General features: G+C 45.6%; 1 protein-coding gene across 1 annotated transcript in view; it reads right to left on the bottom strand.

The window, feature by feature from the left end:
• The window catches only part of snd1 (staphylococcal nuclease and tudor domain containing 1), a 734,850-nt gene that overhangs the window by 35,770 nt on the left and 678,800 nt on the right, over positions 1 to 20,280 (bottom strand). Inside the window, exon 22 of the mRNA XM_078419593.1 lies at positions 19,844 to 20,047. Within this exon, the coding sequence (XP_078275719.1) occupies positions 19,844 to 20,047 (204 nt within the window). The remainder of the gene's footprint in view (positions 1 to 19,843; positions 20,048 to 20,280) is intronic.

Here is a 20,280-nt window from a genome sequence, read left to right as displayed (position 1 = left end):
AACTGGCTTGGGAATGTCTGATGGGAGTTATGCCGAGAATTTTAGTCTATATATATATATTTTATGAAATGCCCTCTGTGTTTAGTAAGTGTAAAAGTAAACAGTATCAAAACCATACTGCACCCAGGCTGAAACTGCCTGATGAGATAATCTGGAGTTTTACTCAGTATGTAGCATACTGAGAGACAGCCTTCTCACCCCCCCCCCCCCTACAGTCTAAAGAAGGGTCCTGATCCGAAACGTCAGCTATCCATATACTCCAAAGATGCTGCCTGAACCATTGGGTGGCTCCAGCATGTTGTGTCTCTTTTTATAAACATATAGACAAAGTGGACCCGCTGGGCCCAAACCTCTCCTGCGTTGGTGCAGCACCCTGTCCTCCCCCCCCTCCTCAACCCCCCCATCCCCTCTCCCTTCTCCCCCACTCCCCCTCCCCCCCCTCCCTCCTCTGCTCCCCCTCCCCTCCTTTTAAACTTTAAAATGTGAATAACTTAAAAAATATAACACCGATTTCAATAAAACTACTTGCATTATCACTAAAGTGACAACGGTGAGTAAGGTGGGCCTAAAATTGTCGCGCTATCCTGTACCGGTTTGGCTGAAGTTCAGTCACAAACAAGATAACAAACGAGAGTTTTAGTATATAGATGCTGTACTTTCCTGAGGCCAATTCATGGGGGAATATAAAACCCGAGTTTTACCCCCCTGAATGGGCTGATAAGGCCCAGGTGGGATTGGCAGGTTCTGCCACGGGCAGGGCAGGCAGCGCTTCCTAGATGCTCCTGTTCCTCATGGGCTTGGTGCTCTTGCAGATTGGTGAGGATGTTACATTTATTTTCTCAGATAACTTTGAAGTGCCTTTCTCCATCCTCCTCATCTCTTGCTGTGGCGGAGCTCATGGGAGTGCATTCGTTTCGGGGATGTCGTGCCATATGAGTGATGGGGATGATGCATCACAGCTGACTGACTGTAATTACAGTCTTGTTGCTGGGAATGTTGACCCGAGAGAACATGCTGATGATAGCTCCTTTATCCTGCTAATAGGTTTGAAGGATTTCATGCAGACAGCAATGGTTGTCCCTCTCCAGTGCATCAAAGTGCCTGCTAAATATATATATTTAAAATTATTCTCTCACATCCTTCAGTGAAAAATGACCTGGTGGTGGGATTCCAGGTGTGCACATATGCAGTCATTGTCTGAACAGTGCACCTCATTGGTGGAGGATGGAGATGAACGGAGATGAGGAAGAACTTTTTCAGTCAGAGAGTGGTGAAGGTGTGGAATTCTCTGCCTCAGAAGGCAGTGGAGGCCAGTTCGTTGGATGCTTTCAAGAGAGAGCTGGATAGAGCTCTTAAGGATAGCGGAGTGAGGGGGTATGGGGAGAAGGCAGGAACGGGGTACTGATTGAGAGTGATCAGCCATGATCGCATTGAATGGCGGCGCTGGCTCGAAGGGCTGAATGGCCTCCTCCTGCACCTATTGTCTATTGTCTATTGACTTTGGTTCTGCAGTGGGTGCAACAAAGGTTGAACAGTTTCCCATTTGCCTTTTTTTCAGAGATACAACAGGGACACAGGCCCTTTGACTCACGCAGTCTGTGCCAACCAACAACCACCCTGTACACTAGTTCTATCCGACACTCTCGGGACAATTTACAGAAGCCAATTAACCTCTAAACCTGCATGTCTTTGGAATGTGGGAGGAAACCGGAGCACCCATAGAAAACCCATGCAGTCACAGGGAGAACGTGCAAACTCCGTATCGACAGCACCCATAGTCAGCACCGAGCCCGGATCTCTGGCGCAGTAAGGCATCGAGTCTACCGCTGCACCACTGCTAAAGATCTGTTTCATTCCAGCAGGAAACTTGTTGGAGGCGAGATATAAAACTGCAGAAAGAAAGACAGAGTAGAGAATTGGAGCAATGGCAGCCTGAAGAAGTTTCTCGACCCGAAATGTCACCCATTCCTTCTCTCCAGAGATGCTGCGTGTCCCACTGAGTTACTCCAGATTTTTGTGTCTTTCTTGCTTGATGCCAGTTCTCTGCTGAGATTGGGACAATGCATAGACCTGGTTCCTAGAATCATGGGTTGCATTTTATTTGCAGTGGATAGAATAGCAATGAATTTCTGCGAATTCTCAAGGTTAAGAAAGATTCTGCAAAGATCTGTCGACACAGATGAAGGTTTTTTGTAAGTTCAGAAAAGGCCACGTATAGTTGTTGATGTTGCTACTTGCATTATTCTTGAAGTTGTCATGTGGTGAAGATCATATACCAGAATGCAACAGCAACACCATTAATCAAAACAATAAAATAAATATATGGTGTTTGAGGTGTAGATGATTAAATATTCATAGGGTTAACTACTGTTGTGTCCTAGTTTATGACTTCCAACTGACTGGGAGATAGTAACCCTCTTGCAGCACCAAGAAACGCACTTAAACCATTGACATTAATATAAAATGACCTCCAATTCCATATCTGTAGCTTCTGAAGTGTAAAGTAAATGGCTTTAAGTCCCCTTCAAAAACCTTCCTTGTCATTATTTGATCAAAGGCTGAACTAAAAAAAAAAATTAACTTTGGTGTTTAGGCTGAAGAAAGAAATTTTGACTCATGAATATGATCCAAAATGCCTTTGTACTGTCCTGGTTTGCTGCAGGAGGTTAACGGCAGCCTAGGTACTCAATTGGCTGTCAAACGTTGCATTAAGGTCTGAAGGAGACTGGAGAAAGAGGAGGGAGGAGAGAGAGGGGGAAAGCTTGTGGGGGGGGGGTCCTGAGTTTAGGGTCCAAGCAGCCCAAGCTAGGGTTATTAATGGAGCAAAGGAAATCAGTAAAACATAATTTAAAAAAATTGAAATATTGATGTGGATAGCAGCTGTATTCTTCACAGTGTCCCAGTGCTGAGCTCCTCTAAGATGCCAACTGCAGTTCCTTGTCATGCCTCCACTTCCTCTGTACAAACCTTTATATCTCTTGTATACACACATATATATATATATATATATATATATATACACATACGTACTGCAACCTTCTAACTCAAAACAGATCACAGACTTAAATTAACGCGGTCTGTGTGGATTATTGTTGTCAGGAAATATTCAGTTCATCTCTTTGATAGACATTATCTATCCAGCTTTTCCACCTATTTCCCACTCACTGACCATTGCTTCCTTCCTTGAATAAGTTTTAAGCATTATGTACTATGAGTGGTAGCATATTAATAAAAGCAAGTAAACCTTTACAAAAACGACCAAAACGCCGCTTCCTTTTATCAACAAATTAGAAATTGATGGTATATTTGACACGTAACCTCTAAACAGACCTGTAAATATCACCCACTGATATTTCTTTTGCAGTGCCAGCAATTCTTACGTCTGAACCAGTGAATCCAAGGTCAGTCTCATCAGTAAGGGTGGAAGTAATTTAAATTTTTCACCAGTGTTGAATATAATGGATTATTGAATGTACACATTCTACCGGATTTTACCTATATGAATCGAATGCTCTGACCATTTTCTTACGAGTGCTGCACCAGTCAGTACTGGCTTACTTTCACTCTTACGCAAGGATAGAATTCTTATCACTAAGACAAAGACCCATCTGGTACAAATTTGAATCACTCAGGCAGACGAGAGAGGGAAAGAAAGACAGATGGAGCCAGGTGAAGGGAGGGGAGGGTGAAGGTAGAGACAGTTGCTGGAAGGTGATAAGCAGGAACACAAAGGCTGCCAGTGTTGGAATCTGATAAGAAAGGTGAAAATGAGAACCATTGGAGAGATGAATGAGAGGCAGAGAGAGGGGGAGGGGGAGGGGGGAAGTGGGTTGCCAACTATCCCGTATTAGTCGGGACATCCCGTATTTTGGGCTAAATTGGTTTGTCCCTTACGGGACCACCCTTGTCCCATATTAGTAGGGTTGCCAACTTCCTCACTCCCAAATAAGGGACAAAGAGTGACATCACCGCACCGCGCCCCACATGACCTCATCCAGCCAACGGCCATGTGCTCCCGCTCCACTAATGGCAGCCGCCCAGACCGGGAGGCGGGTTGCTATGCAACCTCCGTTAGGCAGCGCCCGGGCCTCCAGACCTAGACTGTCCGCAGCTAAAATGTCGGAAACCTAGAGTGTCTGGACCTAAACTGTAATACTGTATTAGGCCCAGGGGGGCACTTGTAGGCCCGGACGCTGTAGGTTTCCGACATTTTAGCTCCGGAGGGTGAGGGGGGAGAGAGGGTGAGGGAGGGGGGAAGAGAGAGGGAGAGGGAGGGGGGAGAGAGGGGGGAGACAGAGGGGGGAGGGAGAAGGAGGGGGGAGACGGAGGGGGGAGAGGGAGGAAAGGGAAGGGGATGGAGGGTAAAGGACGGAGGGGAGGGGGGGAGAGCAGGGAGAGAGAGAAACAGGGAGAGGGAGAGAGGGAGGAAGAGGGAGAGAGAGAAAGAGGGAGAGAGAAAGAGGGAGAGAGAGATAGAGAGGGGGGGAGAGAGAGAAAGGATAGAAAGAGGAAAAGAGAGAGAAAGAGAAACAGAGAGGGAAATAGAGGGTGATGGAGGGAGAGGCTGAGAGAGGGAGAGGCAGATAGAAGGAGAGGTAGAGGAAGAGGGAGAGAGAGAGAGCCCGAGAGTGAGAACGTGAGAAAGAGAGAGGGAGAGGCAGAGAGAGAGACAGAGAAGATAGGCAGAGAGAGAAAGGCAGACAGACAGAGGCAGAGAGCGAGAGAGAGAGAGAGAGAGAGGGGGGGGAGAGAGACAGAGACAGTGAGGGAGACAGAGTGAGAGAGACAGAGGGAGAGACAGAGTGAGAGAGACAGAGGGAGAGACAGAGAGGGAGAGACGGAGGAAGAGGGTTAGGGAGAGAGGGAGTAAGGGAGAGACGGAGAGTTAAAGGGAGGGAGAGAAGGAGGAGGGGAGGGAGAGACTAAGGGAGGGAGGGAGTGTGGGAGAGGAGGAGGGAGGGAGAGACAGATAGGAATGAGAGACAGAGGGAGCGAGGGAGAGATGGAGGGAATGAGAGGGAGGAAGGGAGGGAGAGGGAGGGGGAGATGGAGGAATGGAGCGACGGAAGATGGGAGGGAGAGACAGAGGGAGGGAATGAGAGATGGGGGGAGAGAAAGGGAGATGCGGAGGGATGGAGGGAGAGACAGAAGGAGGGAGGGACATAGGGAGGGAGAGGCAGCGACAGTGAGAGACAGAAAGAGAGAGACGGGGAGAGACAGAGAGAACGAGAGAGAGAGAGACAAAGACCATATCTTCTTGTAGCTGGCTTAAACAATGGAGGATGATGTGCTGGGTGTGGAGGCTAGTGGGATGAGAGATGAATTCATTCTCCGTTCTGTTTGGAGAGGGGTGGGGTGAGAGCAGGTCTAGAAAAAACGGAGGAAACACAGAATGGGCTCCATCAGCAACAATGGGAGGAAAGCCACATTTCCTGAAAAGGAGGACAGTGCCGATGTTCTGGAATGGAAGGTCTCACCTTGAGAGATGCGGCAGCGGTGGAGAAACTGGGAGGAGGGAATGGCATTCTTACAAGAGACAAGGTGGGAAGATACAGTGCCCTGAAATGGGGGGGACTGTGTATAAACACTCCTGTAATTTATACATGGTGAAACCAAAATGTATTAAAATGGCCTTTATTAAAATCGGACATTGTGTGTACTTTAACCACATGTGATTTTTTTCTATTACAAATCTCAAATTGTGGAGTTCAGAGGCAAATAAATAAATGATGGGTCTTTGTCCCAAACATTATGGAGGGCACTGTGCCTGTGGGAGTCAACAGGTTTATAGAAACATCAGTGAATAATTTGTCTCCTGAGATGGCAACGGACAAATCTCGAAAAGTGAGAAAAATGTCAGAAATGGTCCAACTGGATTTGAGAGTGGGGTGAACGTTGGTAGCAAAGGTGGTAACATTGATCAGGCCCACACAGGTGCAGGAAGCAGCACCAATGTTGGCATTGATGTAATGGAGAAAGAGCTGGGGAGTAGTACCAGAGGAGGTTTTGAACAGGTCTGCTAGCCCATGGGAACGCAGGCACAACTAGGGCCCATACCAGTGCCTGTGGCTACACGCTAAATTTGTAAGAAGTGAGAGGAGTCCACAGATAAATCATTCAAGGTAAAGGCAAGCACCTTTACATTCTCTACACCATCGTCTATATCTCTCGATTCCCTTATCCCTAACCAGTCCGAAGAAGGGTCTTGACCCGAAACGTCGCCCATTCCTTCTCTCCAGATATGCTGCCTGTCCCGCTGAGTTACCCCTCCAGCTTTTTGTGTCTATCTTCATTCAAGGGAAAGACATGTTTAACCTGGTGGACTAGAGTGTTGGTGGCGGACAGCTGGGTGGACCTTTGTTGCTGACAGAAATGAAGCATTTTCACAACTTGCTGATGGGTGAACAAAAACTGGACATCCATAGTGAAGTTGAGGCAGTGGGGGCTGTGGAAACAGAACTTGTCCAGGGAAAAACAAGGGCAGAGAAGATAAGAGCCAAGGTGTATGACACATATTCAGTGGGGCAAGTGCAGGCAGAAACAATGAGTATCCTAATCCTGTGGGTGGACTTTAGGTAAGATATAAAAGTGCGGGGTTGGGGCAGCATCAAGATGGAGGATGTGGAGGAGTGATAAGAGTTTTATTTTTTCCTTCAAGTTTTGATTAGACTGAACCTTTTAGCACTGCTTGCTTAATTATTTTGTGATTAATAGATTCCCTTTGGACTTTTGGTCCTGATGATTCATCACAGTTTGTGGATTTTGTGCAAACTGGCTGCCACGTCTGACTCAAGCTACTGCTCTTCACAGTAAATCATTTCACTTGAAATGCTTTGAGAATCTCGAGGTGCACAAGAAGGTGTTTCATGGATGCAAGTCTATCTTTCATTTCTGGTCACAAACAAACTGGCAGCAGCTGTCTTCGAGTCAAATCACCATCACAAATCAATCTTACATTTTCAGCTCCTCTGTCATTTGGTAACACTGGGGACCCCCCCCCCCCCCCCCCCCCACTCCAAGTATGGAAGATGGAGAGGATTATAAAGTTCTATTTTACCAAGATTCTTGAGATCTACTTTGCGGTGAAGAAAAGATCGCTGCCTTTTGTGGTCGCTTTGGGTGGTTAGAGCATGGGTCCTTTATAGTTCTATCACAATAGCAGACCAAGTGTTGGGCCCAAACCTCTCCTGCATTGGGCAGCACCCTCTCCTCCCCCACTCCCACTCCCCCTCCCCTCCCTCCCCCCTCCCCCTCCCTTCCCTCCCTCCACTTCCCCCTCCCTCCTCCCTCCCCTCTCCCCTCCGCCCCCTCCCTCCCCCACCCTCCTTCAGTTGGAATTTAGTCAATACTGTTGCTCGTGTCGAAGTTCAGCAGCGTTATAGTGTGTTTGCAACAGGCTACACTTGACCTGAAACCTTTTCATAAAACAGTGCAAAGAAAGTTTCTTAAATGTACCACTTCTCGAGTTTGTTACTTTGCTAAACTTCTGCCAAACTCTTGTTGTCAGGAAAGTCTACCAACTCTCTAAAGACCAGTTATTATACCATCTTCAGTACGTTTGTGTTCACTGCAAAAACACATCCATTACGAAAAGAGAGCTGTGAGGAGTGGACATAAATCTAATGTCAATGGGTGAGCTTTTGGAAGCTACAATGTGCAATAATATTACAATTCATTCTCAACGCTTGAGTAAGGATAACTTTTATGAAACTTGTAGAAGGCAAATTAAGTCCGACACAGAGTGCTAGAGTAGCTCAGTACGTCAGGCAGCATGTCTGAACATGGATAGGCAATGGTTCGGGTCAGGACCCTACTTCAAACTGTGTGTGAAGGGGTGGGGGAGAAAAAAGAAAGCTGGAAGAGAGGAAGGGCAGGAGAAAGCCTGGCAGGTAATAGGCCAACTCGGACGAGGACGGTTATTTGATAGACAGATGGTTGGACAAAGACTGGAGTGAAGACTGAAGGTGTGAGACAAAAGAATTGGAGTTGCAAATTGTGAAGCTAGAGGAAGGAATGTAGGTGGAAGGGGAGGAGAAAAATAGGTGCGATTTCAAGTGGGACGCATGGGGAGGAAGGGGACAGAGAAGGGGCTAGGTTATATGGGGGAAAGAAGGGACAGGGGGAAGGTTATGTAGTTACCTAAAACTGGAGAATTCAATGTTCATATTGTTGGGTTGTAAGCTACCCAAGCGGAATATGAGGTGTTGTTCTTCCAGTTTGTGTGGTTCCTCATTCTGGCAATAGAAGAGGCCCAGGACAGAAAGGACAGTATGGTAATTGGAAGAGGTGTTAAAATGGATAGTAACCTGGAGACCCTGCAAGCTATGCAGGACCGAACGTAAGTGATCAGCAAAAGGGTCGCTGAGTCTATGCTCGGTCTCATCGATGTACAGGAGGTCACATTGGGAATACTGGATGTAGTAGATGAGATTAGATAAGGTGCATGTGAACCTCTGTCTCACCTGGAAGGACTGCTGGGATGCCTGGATGGAGGTGAGGGAGGAGGTCTTGGGATAGGTGTTACATATCCTGCAGTTGCAGGTGAAAGTACCTGGGGAAGGGGCGGGTTTAGGTGGGAATGGATGAGTGAACAGGTGAGGACTAGGTGAACTGCACCTTAGTTCCGTCTGGAGAGAGGGAAAGCGAGAGCAGAACTACAGGACAAAGAGGAGATGACAGCAGGGGAGGAAACCATGTTTAGCAAAGAATGTCCCGGAATGGAACGCCTCGGAATGGGAGCAGATGCGGCGGAGACGGAGAAATTGAGAGTCGGGAATGGCACCTTGGCCGGAGGCAGGATGGGAGGAAGTACAGTCCAGATTATTGTGGGAGTCAGTAGGTCTGTAGTAGATGTCAGTCGATAGTCTGTCCCCTGTGATGGAGGCAGAGAGATCAAGACAGGAGAGAGAGGTGCCAAAGATGTGAGGGCATGGTGGAAGTTAATGAAATCAATGAGTTCTGTATAGGTGCAGGAGGCATCCCCAATGCAGTCATCAGTGCAGGGGAGAAAGATTTGGGGGATGGTGCCAGTGTACATTTGGAATAAGGACTGTGTAAGATAGTCAACAGAAAGGCAGGCACAGCTGGAGCCCAAGTGAGGAGCCATAGCTGCACTTTTAACTTGGGAAAAAATGAGAGGAGCCAAAGGAGAAGTTGTTGAGGACGTGGACAAGTTCCACCCAATGGTGTGGAGGGAAATGAATTGGGTGATGATTGATTTAGAATAAGCGTGTGTGAGCCAAAGCTTCCACTCCACTTTGACTCTGAATTCCAAAGACTCATGACCCTTTGAGAGAAAATGAAATGCTCAATTTTTGCCCACAATGGGTGGGCCCTTATGTGTAAACAGCTACCTCTAGTTCTGGTTCAACCACTAAAAGAAACATCCTTTGCACAACCACCATGCATGTAAAAAAACCCTTAAGATCTTACATGTTTCAATCAAATGTCCTCTCACTCTTGGAAATTCCAGTGGATACAAGCCAAGCCTGCCAACCTTTCCTCATAAGATAATCCATTCATCCCAGGAATCAGTCTCGTAAACCATCTCTGAAATGATAGCACATTGCATCTTCCAAAACCTCCTATATATCGAGCAAAATGATTGCCTTTCACAAATTATGATTTACACTGGATTTTTCTAAGTGCCCTGCTATAACGTTTTTAATAAAGCCTTCTAATATTTTCTCAATACTTAAGCTAACTGACAGATACTTAAGCCAACTGGCCTGTAGTTTCCTCTGCTTTCTCCTTCCTGTTTGAATAAATGAGCTACATTTTCTATTTTCCAATTTAACAAAACTTACCCAAATATAGGGCGTTTTGGACATTTAAAACCATTGCATCAATGTTTTCAATGTTCACTCCCTTCAAGATCCTGAATGAAGTCCATCAGAACCTGGTGATTTCACTATCTGTGGCTACGTGAGCAAATTTGCTCTGTGCCACTTCCATGGTGATTATGACCACCAGAACGACGACCGACGACCGGAACCCGCCTCGGTAGGCCCGACTCGCCCCCAGGTCTCCCAGGGAACTGCGGCAAAGCCTGTCTGGGCCGAAGGAGCCTCGGGGGACGGCAGCAGGAGACTCGGCGGGGGTAGATTTTTTAGATTTAGAGATACAGCGCAGAAACAGGCCCTTCGGCCCATCGGGTCCGCGCCGTCCAGCGATCCCCGCATATTAACACGATCCTACTAGGGACAATTTTTTTACATTTGCCCAGCCAATTAACCTACAAACCTGTACGTCTTTGGAGTGTGGGAGGAAACCGAAGATCTCGGAGAAAACCCACGCAGGTCACGGGGAGAACGTACAAACTCCGTACAGTACAGCACCGGTAGTCAGGATCGAACCTGAATCGACGGCGCTGCATTCGCTGTAAGGTAGCAACTCGACCGCTGCGCCACCGTGCCGCACAAATGCCGCCCACCGTAGCAGGTGCCTCGGCCGCAACATGAACCTCGGGGGGAACGTGGGCCTTGGCGGCAATGGGAGCCTCGGTGGCAGTGGGGCCTCGCGGTCAATGAGCGTGAGGGGGAGAGGGGAAGACAACGGGGACCTGGCGTGGGGGGGACTGCCGTGAAGAACAAGACCTAGTGTGGGGGAGGGGGGCACTCTAGTTTAGAATCCTCTGCCCAGGGGATAAGTCTGTGTTTGTTTGTTTGTTCATTTGTTCCGGTGAAGGCGCTGTGCCCACGGCAGCCAGTCAACAGTCGCTTTTCTTTTCACTTAATTTCACGTTTTTGTGTACCTTGCGTGTTGTGACTGTCAGCAGACCAATTTCCCTCCGGGGATGAATAAAGTTTTATCGTTATCGCTATTATAATTTTCTGGAATCTTTCCTCCTGTTTCCCGATTTACAGGAATTTCTGGAATGTTACATGCATCCTTTATAATGAGGGACAAATGCTAAATATGTGTATCATTCATCCCCCATCTTCTTTTCTAAATTCTTATTTGATAGAATTTATTAAATTCCCTTTCGATAAAAAAACAAACATTTGTCCCGTAACATTAATCAGAAACCAGTCCAATTTTGAATTTGTGCAACTCCACAGAAATATGTCAAAAAAGACACGTCAGAATGAAACTTATGAGCAGTTCTCTTCTCAGTGGATCATTATGCTGCTGATAGGATCCACCTGATCATTCACAATTCAACACTAACAATCTTTATTACCACTTGCCTTTCTTTTCTCTGTGATTTACATATTAATTTAATTCCTATGGTTAATTAATTTTAATGACTATAATTAATTAAAAATCCACCAATCTGTGATCTCATCATGCTGAGAATTAATCAGAATATGGCACCAAGAACGCTGTAAAATTCAAGGCGAAAGGATTCTTTTTGTATGCGATACAGAGATACAATATAATTAAGACAGATTAAGTGCATCTTTCAATGGCTCTCATGAAGCAGTCAACAATTTGCTTTCCCAGACCGGACGGAGTAGGTGTGAGTTGGGATTTTGGGTACAATGCTGACATTCTTGAGAGATGTGGGAGAAAATGAATGTGCCACCATTTAACAATAGTGAACAGAATTTTTTATTAATTCACCTCTCCTTAAAGCAGAACACCGAGCACCTGAGAAGCACCTTTTAGAGTCATAGAGTTACGTAGCGTGGAAAATGACCCTTCGGCCAACTTGCCCACATCGGCCAACATGTCCCAGCTACACTATTTCCACCTGCCTGCATTTGGCCCACATCCCTCCAAACCTGTCCTATCTATGTACCTGTCTAACTGTTTCTTAAACGTTGCGATAGTCCCTGCCTCAACAACCTCCTCTGGCAGCTTGTTCCATACACCCACCACGTTTTGTGTGAAAAAGTTACCCCTCAGGTTCCTATTAAATCTTTTCCCCTTCACCTTAGAGCTCCTCTGGTCCTCTGGGCAAGAGGCTCCATGCATTTACCTGATTTATTTCTCTCATGATTTTATACACCTGCATAAGATCGCCCATCATCCTCCTGCACTCCAAGGAATAGAGCCCCAGCCTACTCAACCTCTCATTATAGCTCAGACCCTCGAGTCCTGGCAATATCCCCAGAGCCCTACCATTCACTGTGTAGGTCCTTCCTGGGTTAGACTTCCCAAAATGCAACACCTCACATTTGTCTGTATTAAATTCCATCAACCATTCCTCAGCCCACCTGGCCAACTGATCAATTGCTCCCCAGCTGACCTGTCAATTCAGCACAGATGAGAAATGGAACCACAGATGATTTTGGCTTACTTGGCTAATAGCATCCTTAATTGTCATGACAAAGAATGAAATTTTCAGGCATCTTCATGTTAGTCACACACTTCTTCAAATAGATTAGATCTGGTCTCTGCCACCAGATCCTTTACACTTGTGAATTAATGTTCTATTGAGATTATAATATTCATGCACATATTTTAAATTCACATAAAACATTTATCAGGCATGACATTAAAAGTAATGCTATATTTTAGAGGTTCATAGAACATTTTTTCTTAAATAATTATAGGTTCTTTCTTTAAAATCAAATATTTAAACTAAATTATATTACTGGTAACCTAGCACATTTAGAATTAGAATTGGTATTGGTATTGAACAAAGGCAGCACATATCAGCCACAATGTCTTGTATTATCCTCGTCTTTATAAAGTAATAAAATGTCCCAAAGTGGTTCAATGGAAAATTAGTATGTAAAAATTGACAATGAAAATAAAGGAAATATTTTGAGAGAATGGTTTTGAAGAGTTTTAAGAATGGTTTCAGGACAGAGGAGAGATAGAGCACAGGTATTGCTGAAGTTAAGGCCTGACGAGTTGAAGACTGATAATGGTAGAACAAAAGGAGCTAAGAGATGACAAAAGGCCTGCATTGGATGAATGTGCAACTCTGGGAGAAATGTCAGGTCAGCAGAAATGTACAGAACTAAGGAGAGGCACACGCAGATTAAAATGTAAAGGCAGCATCTACAGGGGTGTTGAGTGAACAGCATCTAGCACATGCTAGCAGAGGGACAGCTGAATTTTAGATGACCTCATCTTTAGGATGGGTGCCAGGACAGCATTCAATTAGCCCTGGCTGGATGCAGCTCAGCACAGATGAGAAGAACGTGTAATGTTATGTAGTCCATTTGCTTGGATAGGATATTGGTTTGCAAGCTCAGCATGGGGCCAAATGGGATAAACAAGTTGTGACTAATCTGGCTCAGAATACATTATAATATAGATATGTGGATAGTGACAAGCAAGGAAGGAAAAAAATCATAAGGAGCTCAACTGGGGTGGAATTTAAAGACTTTTGAAGGCAGGGAGATGGATATGATGGTAAAGTGAGTTTGGAAAACCTCTAAACAGTATCAGCTGCTGAAGTGCCATCTTGGTTCAATTGATTAAACCTTTATGAGTCAGCAAGTTGTCAGTTCAAGTTTCACTATGGGTTTGAATGGATAAATTGAGTTGGGATGTTGATGTTGTGACAATGCAGCGTTTATTGTCCGAGGTGCAATCTTGTTATTGTGGAATTAATGCAAAATCATATGCGACGGTTCACACGGATGTGAAAGATATGATAATGAGATTGCAGCTCAGCTGGCCGAGCTAGCTAACACGGTGTACCCATCTCAATATTCTCCATTTTGAGCTGAGAATTTGGCCTATAATTAGGCCCATGCTTTTCAGAGAGAAGTAGAAAAAATAGAATGAAATGGATATGCTGCTCCTGGCCACTCTCATAAAGTTGGAAACGGCGAGTTATCATATCATATCATATCATATATATACAGCCGGAAACAGGCCTTTTCGGCCCTCCAAGTCCGTGCCGCCCAGCGATCCCCGTACATTAACACTATCCTCCACCCACTAGGGACAATTTTTACATTTACCCAGCCAATTAACCTACATACCTGAGTTGGCCAAGGTTAACTTCACTACGTTCACATTCAGACTTGAACAGCTAAACAGCACCTGCAGCCCGTTCATGCATAAAATATAGTCAATGAAATGAGGCGCTGATGTACTGTTGGCGTGCATAAAACCGTACTCTGCAAATCTGAATCTTTTGGATTGAAGGCAAAAAGACTCAAAGCAGGATGTGCTCACTTGTATGGGAGGACAGACAGTTAACCACGAAGAAGATGAGGAATCTAAAATGAAATGCCAATTATAGTTTATTATAGCACAAAGAATAAGACGGTATTTTGAAAAGTTATCAATTGCAATTATAAGCAGAAATACATTTTCCCCATTATTGTCATTGCACTAGTACATTGCCCATTGAATATTTAATTAATAACAAGCAATAATTAGCTAACTTTGGAATGAGATGTATACCTATCCTTTGGATCATGAGCTGTGCAATGCTAATTAGGAGGGTCTGGATATAGCACAGCTGCAGATAGCTCAGCACAATTCACCCCCCCCCCCCCTTCGCAAAGGCCAGAAATTACATGTTTAACTAATACATTTTTGGTGCAGTATATTTGACCCACTTTATGCCGTTTATATTTTCAGCACTTTTATTGGATTTATTTATTGATGCTGAACAACCTTAACAAACCTCTGCCTCTTACGAGATCTCAGGAAGCTCTGGCTGCTATTTACAGATTTATAACTCAGGTCTGCTTGGCTTTCCTCTTTCTCACTTCACTATTCTTCCCCCTACTATTACTTTACAGTGGTATCAATCATCTCCTGCGGTAAAAACACTCGATTACAGCCATATTTCACCCCATAATAAGAATTCTTTCACAATTTTGTGTTATTGAAGCAGTAGAGATTAAAACATAGTAATGTCAGCCAGGTCTTTCTGCAATCAATTCATTTTCTGTGAATTTGGCAGGGTTTGCGAATAAATAACGTACTTTGCAAATCACAACTGCCACTGATTATTCTAAATCTTGCTCACTTAGGCAATCTTGCAAAAAATCCTCCACAATCACATTGGAACCTCTGTGCAGAGTGTCACAGTCACAGCTGCCTGTCAGCCAATCTACTTGGATTATCTCTGGATTTTATTCAAGAGAAGAATTGACACAAAAACTCTTGGTAGTTCTCAGCTACGGCAGATGCAATAAGACGAGACTAAGGATAGAAAATTACTTCCATTCTTCATCACTACCTCGTGCGCACGACAAGATGAAAACAGGCTGAGGTTTGTCTGTGATGTAGTCCCCGTTCAAAAAGCAGACAAAATGGTGGGGAGAGTTTATGGGCATTCACAGTGACTCGGTGGGTTTTTTCTCACAATTTTACTTTCTTACTGCGGCACGGTAGCGCAGCGATAGAGTTGCTGCTTTGTAGAGAATGCAGCGCCGGAGACTCAGGTTCGATCCTGACTACGGGTGCTGCACTGTAAGGAGTTTGTACGTTCTCCCCGTGACCTGCGTGGGTTTTCTCCGAGATCTTCGGTTTCCTCCCACACTCCAAAGACGTACGGGTATGTAGATTAATTGGCTGGGTAAATGTGAAAATTGTCCCTAGTGGGTGGAGGATAGTGTTAATGTGCGGGGATCGCTGGGCGGCACGGACTTGGTGGGCCGAAAAGGCCTGTTTCCGGCTGTATGTATATGATATGATATGATATGATATAATATCAAATTTTACAGAGTTCCCCCAAAAATGCAGCTTTGTACAACTCAGGCAATCGGCACTTCAGCAAAGATTACTGAATCTTCTTTTGCCAGGGTAGAGAAGGCTGAAGGCCTTGATGGAGACAGATGGGAGATTTTTCATGCGGAATGGTGACCAAATTTATAGGTCAAATAATATAACATCTATTTATAAAACTGATATGGAATTGAAGGCAAGAGAGGTAGAGATTTGGAAGCTGCTACCCCAAGTTGTATAAGAAAATAACTGCAGATGCCGGTACAAATCGAAGGTATTTATTCACAAAATGCTGGAGTAACTCAGCAGGTCGGGCAGCATCTCGGGAGAGAAGGAATGGGTGACGTTTCGGGTCGAGACCCTTCTTCAGACTGATGTCCGGGGGGGCGGGACAAAGGAAGGATGTAGGTGGAGACAGGAAGATAGAGGAAATCTGGGAAGGAGGAGGGGAAGAGAGGGACAGAGGAACTATCTAAAGTTGGAGAAGTCGATGTTCATACCACTGGGCTGCAGGTGAAATATGAGGTGCTGTTCCTCCAATTTCCGGTGGGCCTCACTATGGCACTGGAGGAGGCCCATGACAGAAAGGTCAGACTGGGAATGGGAGGGGGAGTTGAAGTGCTCGGCCACCGGGAGATCAGTTTGGTTAATGCGGACCGAGCGCAGATGTTCAGCGAAGCGATCGCCGAGCCTGCGCTTGGTTTCGCCGATGTAAATAAGTTGGCATCTAGAGCAGCGGATGCAATAGATGAGGTTGGAGGAGGTGCAGGTGAACCTTTGTCTCACCTGGAAAGACTGTTTGGGTCCTTGGATGGAGTTGAGGGGGGAGGTAAAGGGACAGGTGTTGCATCTCGTGCGGTTGCAGGGGAAAGTGCCCGGGGTTGGCGTGGTTTGGGTAGGAAGGGACGAGTGGACCAGGGAGTTGCGGAGGGAACGGTCTCTGCGGAACGCAGAGAGGGGAGGGGATGGGAAGATATGGCCAGGGGTGGGGTCCCGTTGTAGGTGACGGAAATGTTGGCGGATAATTTGTTGGATCCGCTGGCTGGTGGGGTGGAAGGTGAGAACGAGGGGGATTCTGTCCTTGTTGCAAGTGGGGGGAGGGGGAGCAAGAGCGGAGTTGCGGGATGTAGAAGAGACCCTAGTGAGAGCCTCATCTATAATGGAGGAGGGGAAGCCCCGTTTCCTGAAGAACGAGGGCATCTCCGAAGCCCTAGTGTGAAACACCTCATCCCGGGCACAGATGCGGCGTAGACGGAGGAATTGGGAGTAGGGGATAGACATTTGCAGGGGACCGGGTGGGAAGAAGTGTAGTCCAGATAGCTGTGTGAGTCAGTGGGTTTATAGTAAATGTCCGTCACTAGTCTGTCTCCTGTGATGGAGATGGTGAGGTCCAGAAACGGGAGGGAGATGTCGGAGATAGTCCAGGTATATTTAAGGGCAGGATGGAAATTGGAGGTGAAGTGTATGAAGTCAGTGAGTTTTGCATGGGTACAGGAGGTAGCACCAATGCAGTCGTCGATGTAGCGGAGGTAAAGTTCGGGGATGGGGCCGGTGTACGTCCGGAACAGGGATTGTTCGACGTACCCGACAAAGAGGCAGGCGTAGCTAGGGCCCATGCCAGTGCCCATAGCTACGCCTCTGGTTTGGAGGAAGTGGGAGGAGTCAAAGGAGAAGTTGTTGAGGGTAAGAACCAGCTCTGCTAGGCGGAGGAGAATGTTGGTAGATGGGGATTGGCTGGTTCTACGGTCGAGGAAGAAACGGAGGGCTTCGAGACCATCCTTGTGGGGGATGGAAGTGTAGAGTGACTGGACATCCATGGTGAAGATGAGGGAGTGGGGGCCTGGGAACCGGAAGTTATCGAGGAGATGGAGAGCGTGTGAGGTGTCTTGGACGTAGGTGGGGAGGGATTTAACCAGGGGGGATAGGATGGAGTCGAGGTAGGTGGAAATAAGTTCGGTGGGACACAGTGGGACAACCCCAAGTTGTGTTGGAATTGTACCCCACTGATGCATTTATGGGGAAGCTTTCTGGACATGGGGGAGAAATATGTAAAAGAATATGATGATAAGATGAGATGAAGGGGGCAACAGGAGACTTGCTTGCAGCATACACACCGACATGGATCAACTCTACTAAATGTTTTTTTCTGTTCTTTACATTAAATGCACCTCTATGTCGTGTAAACATGTTTTTAGACGTGAGGAAAAGAGAAACCAGGCAGGCGGGGAAAAATATAATTAAAATCTGAGAATGCTTGTATGAGAGAGGAAGCAAAGCCGAGACCAGCAGGCCCAAGTTGCCCTCTTGCAGCATTATAGATTCAACTGCAATTCTGGAAAACTAATGAAAGATGCCAATAAAACAAACACTCAACAATTCAGAAAACAAGATCAGAGTGCAAACGAATACAGCACAGAAAATGCTCTCCTTGCTGTTGTATGTTAATGCTGACTGCAGCTAATTCATACTGTGATGCTGAAACAACAGTACTAGAATTTTGCAGGTGTAATCATGTCGCCGACATTTCCCATGCTAGAATGCTGTGGGCTCATGTGGCACAAAGCCAGAATCAGAATGCAAGAATCGCAGCTACTCCTCATTGTGTTGAAGGCAGCTGCTGGAACTGTTCCTGGGAGACCAGTACTTGATAACTCTCAAAGCACTGGCTGTGGGCAAGATAACACTGCCAATATACCTCTGATACAATCCTTGCTTTTGAAAGAAACCCCATTGGGTAAAAGCCTTATCGGGCAGGAAAGACCATCTAACTCAAGAAAATAGTCTCTGTGTTAATGAAATGTTCCGCATTGTGTCGAAATTGCATTTACGTACAGCATTACTTCACAAGTTAGTACAAGGGTTTCAAAGGTGTATGTTGAACAGTGATATCTTACTCATATAACTCTCCTAGAAAAGGACTGAAAAACATCCTAAGGCACAAAGTGCTGGAGTAACTCAGCGGGTCAGGCAGCATCTATGGTGAACATGGGTAGGTGGCATTTCGGGTCGGGCTGAAGAAGGGTCCCGACCTGAAACGCCACCTATCCATGTTCCCCATGTGACCTGCTGAGTTACTCCAGCACTTTATCTATTTTTGTAAACAAGCATCTGCAGTTTCTTGTTTCTAGCATAGCATTGACTCCTCTCCCCTTGACAGTTTCATAGTTCTATTTGTTCAAGGTTTCTCTCTGCCAGCTCTGAGAAAGAACCATTCAATTAATCTCACTTTCCCAGGGACTCGCAATCTTCTCCTTTCTGATATTTCCCCAATTCCCTTATTAAGTCACTATTGAATCTGCGTCACCATCCTTCCAGGCAGCGCATTCCAGCTTAAGAACGATTCCAAATACCTGACAGGAACGATGTGCAATTACTGCAGATATTCATGTTTCAAACAAGTTGGCATCCACCAAATCTAAAAGACGGAGCCATGAGGGAGATGAGGACAGGACATGAAAAACATTCTCTTCCAGGTATGTGCTGACACTCGCATATAAAGGTTTGCTTTTATATTCTGTCCATGTGGTATATTCCCATCAGCTGTCACTTTGTTCCTCCACTGCTGGAATACTTAAAAACAAACAGCCTCCTCTCGCTGCATTTATCCAACCAGCTATATTGAGTTTCACGTCAGCACTGGGAAGCGTAGCTGAATCAGGAAGAAGCACCAACATAAACAAACCACGACAAAATCAATATTCAAAGGTGCTTAAGACCTGAAACAAAACTAGATGTTGGAAAGGCGGCAGAAGTGAACTAATGATCCAGGTTGATAAACATACTGATGGGCTGAAAGGTGTACTTTGTTTCTGCCTTCACAAATAGTGCTCTAACTACTGAAGGTTTTCCAGTATTTTTCATTTTTATCTGTCAATATGGTTCATCTGCCTATAAAAAGACATGCATTTGATGCCCCTTATTTGACCTCTGTACTTCCCAAAGAACTTTACAGCCAAATAAATTGTTTTGAAGCCTCGTCATTGCTGCAGCATAGTAAGATGTTGTGACGCTTCTGGGTCCATTTCGTAAGGTTGTTCCTCCAAAGTGAAAACACAAGGCAGGACAACCCGCACGCAACATGTTCACTCCTCTCTTTTAACTCCAAACTAGAATATTAATTTCTAGTTTTGGTATGTTGATTGGGATAACATATGTAGGTTACTCATCAGGGAAAGAAAACATAACCTGTATTGGATCAGCACATCAATCAATACTCCAATGGTTGGCATGTGGCCATGATGCAGTCACTCACCACTTTCTGCAGATGCTTCTCCTTACGTACGTCCACCATCACAAGCCCCTCCTTGACCAGTCCGAGACCTACATCATCCTTCGTGTCGGTAAACTGCAGTGTAACGTTCGAGCAACCGAGACCTCCAAATTCAACATTCAGCATGCACTGAGTGTTTTGAATGTCCCTGACGATACTGTCAATTGCATCTGCTCGAGCATCTTCCTGCAAGATAGAAGACCACTTTGCTTATTGGCAGTATCTTATAACTGGACACAAGAACTCATCAGGAATGGCTGTTTTGCTGAATCCAGAGTGAGGACTGGAATCTGCTTCCAAATTCTGGGATGAGAAATTGCATGAGATACTTGCATCCTCTGGATATGTGTTGCCCACCACAGCTCGTATAAGTAGCAGGAATCCAAAATGTCAAACACCCCCCCACAAATAGGACTTAC

Source organism: Rhinoraja longicauda, chromosome 23, assembly GCF_053455715.1.
Source record: "Rhinoraja longicauda isolate Sanriku21f chromosome 23, sRhiLon1.1, whole genome shotgun sequence".
Lineage (NCBI taxonomy): Eukaryota > Metazoa > Chordata > Chondrichthyes > Rajiformes > Arhynchobatidae > Rhinoraja > Rhinoraja longicauda.
The sequence above is the reverse complement of the archived record's forward strand: the minus strand, read 5'-3'. Positions and strand labels throughout refer to the sequence as shown.